General features: G+C 37.1%; 1 protein-coding gene across 1 annotated transcript; it reads right to left on the minus strand.

Annotated features, from left to right (window-relative positions):
• Positions 1 to 1,978: 1,978 nt before the first annotated feature.
• Positions 1,979 to 12,087, minus strand: LOC128554329 (uncharacterized; the record flags this gene model as incomplete). The annotated part of the gene is made up of 3 exons (XM_053535599.1): positions 1,979 to 6,108; positions 7,806 to 8,141; positions 11,908 to 12,087. Coding segments are annotated over 3 exons (776 nt in total), but the record flags the coding sequence as incomplete, so codon positions are not given.
• Between the last annotated feature and the right edge of the window lie 1,812 nt (positions 12,088 to 13,899).

Here is a 13,899-nt window from a genome sequence, read left to right on the forward strand (position 1 = left end):
TAATTTTTAACCCATCTGAAATTCCTCGAAGACATATTCCGACCATTTTTCATTAAATTGTACCAAAAATGTGGCCTTTTGAGAGTAAACAAGCATTTTCCTTGATCTGACCTAATGACCTTGTTTCCGCCTTCACATGACGCAGATTAGAACTCGTCTAAGGTTATATAATGGAAAACATTCTGACAAAGTTTCGTGAAGATTAGAGCAAGAAAGTGACATCAAGCTTTTCCTTTGATTTGACCTAGTTTTTGACCCCACATGACCCAGATTAAAAATACTCCAAGGCTTTGTGATATCAAATATTCTGAATAAGGTTTTTTGAAGATTGAATAAACAAGTGTAAACAAGCCTTTTCTTTGATTTGACATGGTGACCTAGTTTTTATCCCATGTGACTAGATAAAGTTCATCCGAGATTTCCTGGAGACAAACATTCTGATCAAATTTCATGAAGATCTAGAAAATGCAGCCCCTATTGCACACACAGTTTTTCTTTGATTCGACAGTGACCTAGTGTTTGACCCCAGAGGACCCATATTCAAACTTGACTTAGATTTCATCCAGAAGATCATTCTGATCAAATGACACAAATATCCAGTGAAAAATTCAGCCCCTATTGCACACACACAGTTTTTGTTTCTTTGACCGGGTTACCTAGTTTTTGACCCTAGATGACCCATATTAAAAAAATAACCTAGATTTTATCAAAACAAACATTCTGATCAAATTCCACCAATATTCAGAGAAAAAATGCAGGCCCTGTTGCATACACAGTATTTTTCTTTGATACGACCAGGTGACCTTGTTTATGATCCCAGATAACCCATATTCAAACTTAACCTAGATTTCAGCAAGACACACATTCTCGTCAAACTTCATGAAGATCCAGTGAAAATACAGCCACTATTGCGTTCACAAAGTTTAACTTTGATTTGACCGGGTCCCCTAGTTTTTTACCCCAGATAATCTATAATCATACATGAACTAGATTTCATCAAGACAAACTTTCTGATCAAATTACATTAAGATCCAATGAAAAATGCAGCCCCCATTGCATACACAATGTCTTTCTTTGACTTGACTGGGTTACCAAGGTTTTGGCCCAAGATGACCCATATTCTAACTTGACTTAGTTTCATCAAAACACAGTTTCATCTGTTACAAGTGACTGAAATGCAAAAGGGATAACCTAATTATCAAATGAAATTTCAACGTTCTGGGTCAAGTGGTTCTCAAGTTATGGATCAGAAACAATTTTTTATGTTCTGGTCCAGTGTTCACAAAACATTTTCAGTCTCAGCTGAGTTTGATAATGAAACTTTTTTGTCATTTATATCTAAATAGCATGATCAAAACTAAATTTTAAGTTAATAACGATTTTCAAACGATTTTTCAGTAATGATGGCCAGTCTCAGTTAGAATTTAACCTTGAAGTTTTAGTAAAATTGATATTAAAATTTCAAACTCATACTCAGCTGAGACCGAAAAACATTTTGTGAACTCGTGGCCAGGCCTCTGTGACCTTTACCTGTAAAATATGGCTCAAAAATCTATAGGGGTCATATTATCTGTATGTCCAGTCATCCCATGAAGTTTCAACATTCTGGGTCAAATAGTTCTCAAGTTATTGATAGGAAATGGTTTTCCATGTTCAGGTCCCTGTGACCTTGACTTTTGATCTAGTGACCCCAAAAACAAAGTGGTCATCTACTCCGTAGGCCCTATCACCCTAAGAAGTTTGGAGATTTAGGTCAAATGGTTCTTCAGTTATTCATCAAAAATGTTGTGTTATGGACAGGTGGGGCAAAAACAATATGTCTCCACTAGTGGTGGTGTTGGTTTTGGGAGAGGGAGACATATAACTACAATAACAATCTGTGTAATTTACAACATTTTCATTAAGATACATACATAAACAAAATGTTTACATGTAGCTTTTCATAATACTGTAACTTTTTCACATGACTGTATCGCCCAATAATACAGACTAACAAGAGCACCGCCTTGCGGGTGTTGACGCTCATCTGATTTTTTTTGTGTAATAGAAATATTGTCCTACCCATGATTTTCTAAGTCTAAAAAGGGCCATCATTCTTGCAAAAAGCAGGATAGAGTTATGTTTCTTGATGTACAGTGTCCACTTATGATGGTGAAAAACTGTTGCAAGTTTTAAAGCAATAGCTTTGATAGTTTATGAGAAAAGTTGACTTAAACATAATACTCAACCAAGAAAATGATTTTCTAAGTCCAAAAGGGGCAATAATTATTGCAAAAATCAGGATGGAGTTACGCTGCTTGCTGTACAGGGTCAGCTTATGATGGTGAACAAGTGTTGCAAGTTTCAAAGCAATAGCTTTGATAGTTTAAGAGAAAAAGTTGACCTAAACATAAAACTTAACCAAGAAATCTGATATTTTCAAAGTCCAAAAGGGGCCATAAATCTTGCAAAAAGCAGGATGGAGTTATGTTTCTTGCTGTACAGGGTCAACTTATGATGGTGAACAAGTGTTGCAAGTTTTAAAGCAATAGCTTTGATAGTTTAGGATAAAAGCTGACTTAAACATAAAACTTAACCAAGAAAACTGATTTTCTAAGTCCAAAAGGGGCAATAAATCTTGCAAAAAGCAAGATGGAGTTATGTTTCTTGCTGTACAGGGTCAGCTTATGATGGTTAACAAGTATTCCAAGTTTCAAAGCAATAGCTTTGACAGTTTGGGAGAAAAGTTGACCTAAACATAAAACTTAACCAGGAAATCTGATATATTCTAAGTACAAAAGGGGCCATAAATCTTGCAAAAAGCAAGATGGAGTTATGTTTCTTGCTATACAGGGTCAGCTTATGATGGTGAACAAGTATTCCAAGTTTCAAAGCAATAGCTTTGATAGTTTAGGAGAAAAGCTGACCTAAACATAAAACTTAACCAGGCAACGCCGACGCAGACGCCGACGCCGACGCCGACACCGACGCCGACGCCGACAACCGCTCAAGTGATGACAATAACTCATCATTTTTTTTCAAAAAATCATATGAGCTAAAAATAAACAACTTTTCTTTGCTAAAATTACACAAACCCTATTAATGTCAAAACTTTTTCTCATGTTTGATCCACCTATTTACCTTGAATTCCCTTGACATATGAGATAATATACCATTATGCTATATATCATCATTCTTAAAAAACATTACAGGGGATAGTAGGACCTATAAAACTTACAAAAAAGATCTTAATTAGTTTTGAACCTAATTTAAATAGTTTTTAAAAAGCATTTTCTTAATCAAATTCAGACATTATAGAAAGAAAATGTCAGTTTGAAATTTTAATTTGAGTACTGGTTGATTTTTATTAAATTCTAAGGACGTCGAAGTTAGCATCAAGATTTAACATATGTAAAATTTGAAAAACTAAGCATTTCACAAAAAAAAAGTATCATTCTGGCCAGAATTTTGCAAATGGAAAAATACAAACCTTAATTTGTCTATATAATTTATAGTGATAACTTGTTCAAAGATATCTAAAACAAGAGCACCGCCAAGCGGGGCAATATACGCCCTAAGGGGATGGGAGCAAAATTTAAAGAACTTGACTGTTGAAGCCCGAAGGACAGGAACAACAAACAAGAGGGCCTTGAAGACCCAGTATCGCTCACCTGACCTATTGACCTAAAGATCATCAAGATTAACATTCTGACCAGGTTTCATTAAGATATGGTCCTAAATGTGGTCTCTAAAGTGTTAACTAGCTTTTCCTCCGATTTGACCCGGTGACCTAGTTTTTGACCCAGATTCATACTTGACCTAAAGATCATCAAGATTATCATTCTGACTAAGTTTCATGAAGATACAGTCATAAATGTGGCCTCTAGAGTGTTAACAAGCTTTTCCTTTGATTTCACCTAGTGACCTAGATTTTGACCCCACCTGACCCAGATCTGAACTTGACCTATAGATCATCAAGATAACATTTTGACCAAGTTTCATTAAGATATGGTCATAAATGTGGCCTCTACAGTGTTAACTAGCTTTTCGTTAGATTTGACCTGGTGACCTAGTTTTTTGATCCTACATGTCCCAGGTTGAAATTGGACCTTTAGATCATCAAGATTAACATTCTGACCAAATTTCATGAAGATACAGTCATAAATGTAGCCTCTACAGTGTTGACAAGCTTTTCCTTTGATCTGACCTGGTGACCTAGTTTTTGATCCCAGATGACCAAATATCAAACTCATCCAAGATTTTATTGAGGGTAACATTCCGACTAAGTTTCATTAAGATTGGGCCAAAACTGTGACCTCTAGAGTGTTAACAAGCTTTTCCTTTGATTTGACCTTGTGTCTTAGTTTTTGACCCCAGATGACCCAATATCAAATTCGTCCAAGATTTAATTGAGAGTAACATTCTGACTAAGTTTCATTAAGATTGGGCCAAAACAGTGACCTCTAGAGTGTTAACGAGCTTTTCCATTGATTTGACCTGGTGACCTAGTTTTTGACCCCAGATGACCCAATATCAAACTCGTCCAAGATTTTACTGAGGGCAACATTCTGACCAAGTTTCATTATGATTGGGCCAAAATTGTGACCTCTAGAGTGTTAACAAGCTTTTCCTTTGATCTGACCTGGTGACCTAGTTTTTCACCCCAGATGACCCGATATTGAAATCATCCAAGATTTTATTAAGAGTAACATGCTGACCAAGTTTCATAAAGATTGGGCTAAAACTGTGACCTCTGGAGTGTTAACAGTCAAATTGTTGACAACGGACAACTGACAACGGATGAACGGAAGGACGGATGACTGATGACGGACACAGGGCGATCACAAAAGCTAACCTTTGAGCACTTCGTGCTTAGGTGAGCTAAAAAGAAGAAATTCCAAAAAAAAGTTCTAAGTCCACAAAAAATTCTTACCAGGTAAAGTTGTCAAAATACATCTAAAAATTTGATGTACTATCCATGTTGTACCACAGTAAAGAAATCTCGGTTTTTCCCTACGGCCAATAATAAATAAATTGTGTCAAGTTTCTTTGAAATCCTTCAAGGGGTTCAAGAGTTACAGAGCGGACACGAAATTGCTTACGGACGGACACCGGGACCATAACATAATACGTCCCTTCCGGCGTATAAAAACATTAAAGTCATAAAGGTCCTGTATCCTTCATATGACCAACCTTTGGACCCATATTATTTCCAGCCTTGACAAATAATAGGGAGGCATAAAAAAGAAAACTTTGGACATTTACAATAAGAAAGACTTTGTTATTATTAACATATTTACTTATTTACTGTACATTATTCCCCATACAGAATTAAGTTTGTCTTTCAATCACAACAGCACAATTTTTCATTGTCCCATCAATATCTTTTCATTTTCACTATATCCACTGCATTACATTCAATGCACTAGTATATTATTGCACTATATTTTTTACTAGTATATTCAATGCACTATATTCATTGCACTGTATTTATTGCACTATATTCCTTGTACTAGTATATTCATTGCACTATATTCCTTGCACTAGCATGTTCATTGCCTTAAATTCATTGCAATGTATATATGATGTCAGTTATATTTTTAAAATATGTTTTATGAGCCATTTAATCTTATGCATTGCAAGAAGCTGTAGTCATGTGAGTGCAATGTTTACAGATGAATTCAAATGAACCAGGAAGAAAAAACTTCAGACATAAATTACTAAAGCAGGTTACAATTTCATGTTTAAATTAAAACACTTTCAGGCATACCTAAAATCTTAATTTCATTACTGTCAATTTCTAATGATTTTTTTTTTTTACACGTAGTATCAAGTAACTGCACATGCAACGATATGTATGGTATTTTATCTAGCTACTGGATTCACTCATTGTACGTAAATTTAAACCACCTTTTGTTTCAGTAACTTGTTCTGACTGAGAATCATATCTGTAAATCTGGTTCTCAAATCCTCCATTGCCAAGTCCAAAGTTTGTCTGTTTTCCTGCTCTAGTGTTTCGCCGCCAATACATGGCTATCAGGACAACAAGTAAAATGATAACAACAGATGCCAAGATGATTCCAGCAAGTGCTCCAGAAGACATACCTAGACCTTTTGTAGATGTAGATTCTACAACAAATATATATATTAGCAGTTTTCCTTACGGAAATAACACATAACTATCCGAGGGTGGGGGATGGGGGGTATGTATGCTTTAAAACATAGGAACAAAATATAAATTTTTGACTAAAATCAAGGGCTATAACTCTGGTCTGGCTGAGTAAATCCTAAACAATACCACAATTTTACATGCTCATTGATAATTGTAAAAGGTTTCATGACTCCTGGACAAAATTTACTTTTCGAGATAAATGCCAAACTAACTTTTAGGCCCTAAATGCACATTTTTGACTAGGTCAATGACCATAAATCTAGTCTGGCTGAGAAATATCCAAAACAAAACCCCAGGTATATATCTTCACATGAAGAACAACAATCTTAATATAATGTTTCATGACTCTGTGTTATATACTTTTTAGATATATGTGACACAAACTATCTAAGAAATAATATATCTCATCCAGAGATTTGTCATTGAATAAATCTTTGTTTGAAGTTCAGATGCGAAGGAATTATATCACAAGGGCGCTGCCCGAGTGATATAATAATACGCATCTGAACGACAAACAATGATTTATTCAAGAGCAAATCACTAAATGAGATATATTATTTCAATTCTAACATGTTACCAAGGATTTTTAAGTATATCCTTGATGACATTCATTAAAAATTTGCCCGTTTTCAATCAATTTCTTTTCCTGCACGCCGCTATGCCGTTTGACGCCATGACTTAATAATTGTGACGTCAGAACAGTGATTTGTTGTATAATAATTCACTGTTTTCTTCCTTCTTTGTTTAATAGGAAAATGAATCGGATCATGTGTTAGAATGTGCATTTTTTTCTGACTGTCGTGGACCAAAACCCTGGTCTTACTGAGTAAAATCTAAAAGAAAATCCGCGATGCACAACCTCACGTTTTGAATAACAGGAGGTTTCATGAAGCTAGGTCAAACATTATTTCGAGATAGGCACAACATAAATTCAGACTGGCAGATGATCAACAGATGTGTGGACAAGGATAAATCTAAGTGCCCCTACCCCCACATTGAGGGGCACTAAAAGTTTATCCTTTAAAATAATTTAGACAAGGAAAATTCAAGTAAACTGATAACCTTTAACATTTCAGCTATATTGACCTGTGCAACCATGCTATTTATAGAGGTATCAGTATTAAATACTCAAAGAAATTGCATGACTAGCAATACCTGTATAAAGTATTTCTGTATTAAACCTGATGCATAGTACTGTTAATATAAATAAACTGTCACTGGTTTACCTTTATCAGCAGATTGAGAACATTTATATAAATATATATATGAGCCACGTCATGAGAAAACCAACACAGTGGGTTTGTGACCAGCATGGATCCAGACCAGCCTGCGCATCCGCGCAGTCTGGTTAGGATCCATGCTGTTCGCTAACGGTTTTTATAATTGCAATACGCTTTGAAAGCGAACAGCATGGATCCTGACCAGACTGCGCAGATGGTCTGGATCCATGCTGGTCACAAAGACACTATGTTGGTTTTCTCATGGCACGGCTCATATATAGTTAGATGGCAGTTGTTCTGTTCTGTTCTTATCAATTATACACAACACAAAGCATGATTACCTGTGTCATCAGACTGCAGTTGTTTTCTCTGCAGATCTGGGGACAGAGCTTCTGTCATATTTATCAATTATACAGAACTTAAAAGATAATTACCTTGATCAGCAGATTGCTGCAATGGATTCTGAGTGCTTCCTCCAGTGTATGGTCTTATAGAGATAGATGGCAGAGCTCCTGTCACTGGTTTTGCATTATCAGACACCACAACTAATGTTTTCTCTGTCACTGTTACATGAGGTATAATTGCTGTTGGCTGGGATTTCTGTGTTATTTGCGGTTTGTCTGTTGGTGGGGTTTTCTGTGATATGCTGTTTGTTGGTGGTGAAGGGGTTCTCTGTATTGGCAATATGGAAGGGCGGGTGAAAGGTATTGGAGTGGGAACATTGATGGGTGCTCCTCCTGTACCAATCTGAATCTTGCTGATATCAACAGCTGAAAAAGAATGATTTTAATAAATTTATTTATTTGGGTTTTACGGCGCACCAACACAGTACAGGTTATATGGCGCCAAACAGGACTGCAAATTTTGGTTCCACATCTCATTTACATCGAAATAAAAACATGAGGTATGGAATAAAAATTTGCATACCTGCTGGAATCACAGAGTTACTGCAAAACCAAGTGTTAAGACCCTATTAGTCGCCTGTTACGATCATGCAAGGGAAAGGCAGTGGTTCCAATTTTTTTCATATACAGATCGTCCCAGAACCACATGGGGCAACAAGCGAATGAAGTATTGCCATGCAATACAAAGTCCCCTACTGGAAGGCACCTTATTTTCTCTATTGTTATTTATAGTAACAACAAAAGGAAGTTAATCCTAAAAAAAAAAGAAAAAAAATCTATACAATATAAGTCCACACAAAACTCTTTACCAGGTGGAGATAAGTCAAAATACACCTAAAAATTGGACGTAACATGCATGTTGTACCACAGAAATGTGGTCTCAATTTTTCCCTACAGCCAAAGCTATTTATAGTAAAAACAAAGGGAAGTAATTCTAAAAACAAGGGTGCCTCATGGTGGTGAACATTTGTGCCAAGTAACATCATAATCCCTCCATGCATGAAGAAGAAATGCTCCAGACAAAGTCATTCTTGAATTTGACCTTTGACCTCTAAGTGTGACACTGACCTTAGACCTAGGGACCTGGTTCTAGCACATGACAATCTGTCTCATGGTGGTGAACATTTGTGCCAAGTTACATCAAAATCCCTCCATGCATGAAGAAGAATTGCTCCAGACAAAGTCATTCTGGCCTCTAAGTGTGACCTTGGCCTTAGACCTTGGGACCTGGTTCTTGCGCACGACACTCAGTCTCATGGTGGTGAATATTTGTGCCGAGTAATATTAAAATCCCTTTAAGGTTTATTGAGTTACAGACTGGACAGGAAAAAAGCCCTTTTGGCCTTCGACTTCCAAGTGTGACCTTGACCTTTCAGCTAAGGGCCCGGGTTTTGCGCATGACACGTTGTCTCATCCAAGGTAATATTTGTGTCAACTGACCCTGTTTTGCATGACAAAGTTATAGACAGGACAGGAAAAAAATCCTATTGACCTTTGATCTCCAAGTGTGATCTTGACCTTTAAGATAGGGTTCTGAGTGTTGCGCACGACATGTCACTTCATTGAGGGGAACATTTATGCCAAGTAATATTGTAATTCCTTGATGGATGATAGAGTTATGGACCAGACAGGAAAAACAAGAGGGCCTGACCTATTGACCAAAAGATCATCAAGATTATCATTCTGACCAAGTTTCATTAAGATATGGTCATAAATGTAGCCTCTAAAGTGTTAACTAGCTTTTCCTTTGATTTGACCCGGTGACCTAGTTTTTGACCCCACATGACCCAGATTTGAAATTGACCTAAAGATCATCAAGATTAACATTCTGACCATGTTTCATGAAGATACAGTCATATATGTGGCCTCTAGAGTGTTAACAAGCTTTTTCTTTGATTTGACCTAGTGACCTAGTTTTTGATCCTTTATGACCCAGATTCAAACTGGACCTTGAGACCATGAAGATTAACATTCTGACCAAGATTCATGAAGATACTGTCATAAATATGGCCTCTACAGTGTTAAAAGCTTTTCCTTTGATTTGACCTGGTGATATTGAACTTGTCCAAGATTTTATTGAGGATAACATTCTGACCAAATTCATTAAGATTGGGCCAAAATTGTGACCTCTAGAGTGTTAACAAGCTTTTCCTTTGATTTGACCTGGTGACCTAGTTTTTGACCCCAGATGACCCAATATCAAACTCGTCCAAGATTTTATTGAGAGTAACATTCTGACTAAGTTTCATTAAGATTGGGTCAAAATTGTGACCTCTAGAGTGTTAACAAGCCTTTCCTTTGATTTGATCTGATGAGCTAGTTTTTGACCCCAGATGACCCAATATCGAACTCGTCCAAGATTTTACTGAGGATAACATTCTGACTAAGTTTCATTAAGATTGGGCCAAAATTGTGACCTCTAGAGTGTTAACAAGCTTTTCCTTTGATTTGACCTGGTGACCTAGTTTTTGACCCCAGATGACCCAATATCAAACTCGTCCAAGATTTTACTGAGAGTAACATTCTGACCAAGTTTCATTAAGATTGGGCCAAAATTGTGACCTCTAGAGTGTAAAAAAGCTTTTCCTTTGATTTGACCTGGTGACCTAGTTTTTGACCCCAGATGACCCAATATCAAACTCCTCAAAGATTTTATTAAGAGTAACATTCTGACAAAGTTTCATAAAGATTGGGCCAAAATTGTGACCTCTAGTGTTAACAAGCTTTTCCTTTGATTTGACCTGGTGACCCTGTTTTTGACCCCAGATGACCCAATATCAAACTCGTCCAATATTTTATTGAGGGTCACATTCTGACCAAGTTTCATTAAGATTGGGCCAAAATTGTGACCTCTAGAGTGTTAACAGTCAAATTGTTGACGACGGATGACAGACACAGGGCGATCACAAAAGCTCACCTTTGAGCACTTCGTGCTCAGGTGAGCTAAAAACACTGTTGACCTTTGACCTCCATTGTGACCTTGACCTTTGAGCTAGGGGTCCAGGTTTTGTGCACGACACATCGTCTCATCATGGGAAACATTTGTGCCATGTAATATTAAGTCCCTTCATGGATGACTGAGTTATGGACCGGACATGAAATTGTGGACGGACGGACGGAATGACGGACGGAAAAGTGCATTACTATAGTCCCTGAAACTGGTTTTCAACCAGTAGGGGACTAATAAAAACATGTTCGTAAGACCAGTTTCAAACCTCCCGCATCTTACTGTTTTTTAGTCTTGAAACTGACTAATAGCAATGCTACCTATTGGGTCTGGTCTCCTACCTTGCTTTTATAACTACAAGGTTAACCTGAAACTCAGCATTACGTGTTTCATATGATCTTTAAGTACTAGCTTAATTAACATTTCAGTAAATGGCAATATCTGAAACTATGAATGAAAGATGAAACAGTTCATCATATATAAAAATCTTGTTGAAACACAATACAATGCATATGAGAGCTAAATATCTTAATTTTATCTAATATATGTTGGATCTTTCCAAGTTATGATATGCAAATGACAAGTAAAGAGACAGGAATTACAAAACTTCCTGCATTTGTAAATCAATGCATTTAGATATTTTCATAAATCTAGTAAGGTTGGTCTGAGTTTTTGGTTTTGATTATTTGTGTTGTATACTTTGCAATATTTTTTTTTCAATCTCACACTTACCAACACAATTATAGGTCATTGGTGATTTTCCAGCTTTGATGGAGGAAGACCCCAGGTGCCCCTCCGTGCATTATTTCATCATAAGCTGGCACCTGGGTAGAACCACCGACCTTCCGTAAGCCAGATGGATGGCTTCCTTGCATGAAGATAACCATACCTGTGGTTACCAATTTTATACCTGTGGTTACCAATTTTATAAATATATACAAATTCCCATTAAAATGCAACAGTTATCACAATATCTTCTTTGGGTCCAGAGGGTGTGGATGGTTGCATTTCCACTACTGTCCATGAACAGGCTCACGAGGAGCCTGCAACATTTTCGTTTATGTCGTGTTGAATGATCTGTGACTTTCCACTTTTTCTATTTTGACAATTAATATTAAACTTACTCTTGTAATGACTTACATTGTCAATTCAATGCTTCTTTTAATACAAACAGGGAAGTTTTACCTGGTGATTTTTCGCAGACAAACAGTCGTTTACTGTTACAGTCCTCGTCATTCCATTTTCCATCAGACAAAAATACTTCAGCACAATTCTCTAAGTTTCCTGACCAACCCCGAGTTGATGGTTCCCCTTTTCTCCAATTAGTGTACTGTACTGGAGATCTATCTATCCACTGGAAACCAGCTGTAAACATAATCATAGCAAAACACCTTCTAAACTAGAGATGCTTTTGAGAAAAGCGCACGTCTCCCACAACTGCCCCTATGAAAAATGTTAGTTTCTCTAGATGTTTCAGATGAGTGGATCCAATTAGATGGTCTGGATGAGTGGATCCAATCAGTAATTCAAGGGCCATAAATCAAAAGTGCCTGGGCGGATCTGGCTAGTTATCAAACTTGGGTAAGGTCTTATGGCCAAACACATTTTGTTCAAGTTTGGTGAAGATCGGATGAGAAATGTTCGACTTAGAGAGCGGACAAGAGTAAACAGACGGATTTTTTCGGTAATTCAAGGGCCGTAACTCTAAAATGCTTGGGCCGATTTGGCTAGTTATCGAACCTGGCCGAGGTCTCATGGTCAAACACATTTTGTTCAAGTTTGGTAAGGATCAGATGAGAAATGTTCAACTAAGAGAGCGGACAAGAGTAAAAAGGCCGATTTTTCGATAATTCAAGGGCCGTAACTCCAAAATGCCTGGACTGATTTGGCTAGTTATCGAAACTGGCTGAGGTCTCATGGTCAAATACATTTTGTTCAAATTTGGTGAACATCGGATGAGAAATGTTTGATTAAGAGTGGGGACATGAGTAAAAAGGCCGATTTTTCGATAATTCAAGGGCCGTAACTCCAAAACACCTGGACCGGTTTGGCTAGTTATCAAACTTGGCCAAGGTCTCGTGGTCAAACACATTTTGTTCAAGTTTGGTGAAGATCGGATGAGAAATATTTGATTAAGAGTGCGGACATGAGTAGAAAGGCCAATTTTTCGATAATTCATGGGCCGTAACTCCAAAATGCCTAGACCGATTTGGCTAGTTATCGAAACTGGCCGAGGTCTCATGGTCAAACACATTTTGTTTAAGTTTGGTGAAGATTGGATGAGAAATATTCGAATCAGAGTGCGGACAAGAGTAAAAAGACCGATTTTTGGTAATTCAAGGGCCATAACTCCAAGACGCCGGGACCGATTTGGCTAGTTATAGAACCTGGCCGAGGTCTTATGGTCAAACACATTTTGTTCAAGTTTGGTGAAAATCGGATGAGAAATGTTCGACTTAGAGTGCAGACAAGCTTTGTGACACACACACACACACGCACACACGCACAGACTGGAGTAAATCAATATGTGTCCCACACCACTGTGTGGTGGGAGACATAATAACTCAACAACAGTAACAAACAAGACTTATCACTAATGGCGATGAATACCCCCAGACAGCAGCTTATTGTCAGAGGAACAGGGGTATTAAAAATATGATGCATTGCTTTTACATATTGTACAGGGAGAAGATGTACAAAGATGCACAAAGAATGTTGTGCAAAACAGTATAAGATCTCCAATTTCATTGCTGTACCTTAAAAAGAAGAAAGTAGGTCAGTAGGTCAAGGTCATTGTCAAGGGACCACGTAATCAATAAGGGTCATCAACTAGTTATACTTAACAGCATTTGAAATATGTTAGAAAATAAGTGAAGTTTTTTCCAATGTAACTATTCATATTTGAAACAAATAAAGGGCCGAAAAATCATTCAATTGGAACAACGTGCATCGCACATGCACAACTACACTTGGTACCCATGATAATAATAACAAGGTTTGATAAAAATCTGGCATACAATGACTGAGAAATAGAGCGGACAAATTTTTTCCATATACATATGGAGAAAAAATTAATAAAGGGCCATAACTAAGTGAACAAGAGGGCCATAATGAGTTGATCTGGCCTATTGACCTAGTTATTTACTCCACATGAGCCAGTTTCAAATTTAACCTAGA

Source organism: Mercenaria mercenaria, unplaced genomic scaffold (genome assembly GCF_021730395.1).
Source record: "Mercenaria mercenaria strain notata unplaced genomic scaffold, MADL_Memer_1 contig_4945, whole genome shotgun sequence".
NCBI lineage: Eukaryota > Metazoa > Mollusca > Bivalvia > Venerida > Veneridae > Mercenaria > Mercenaria mercenaria.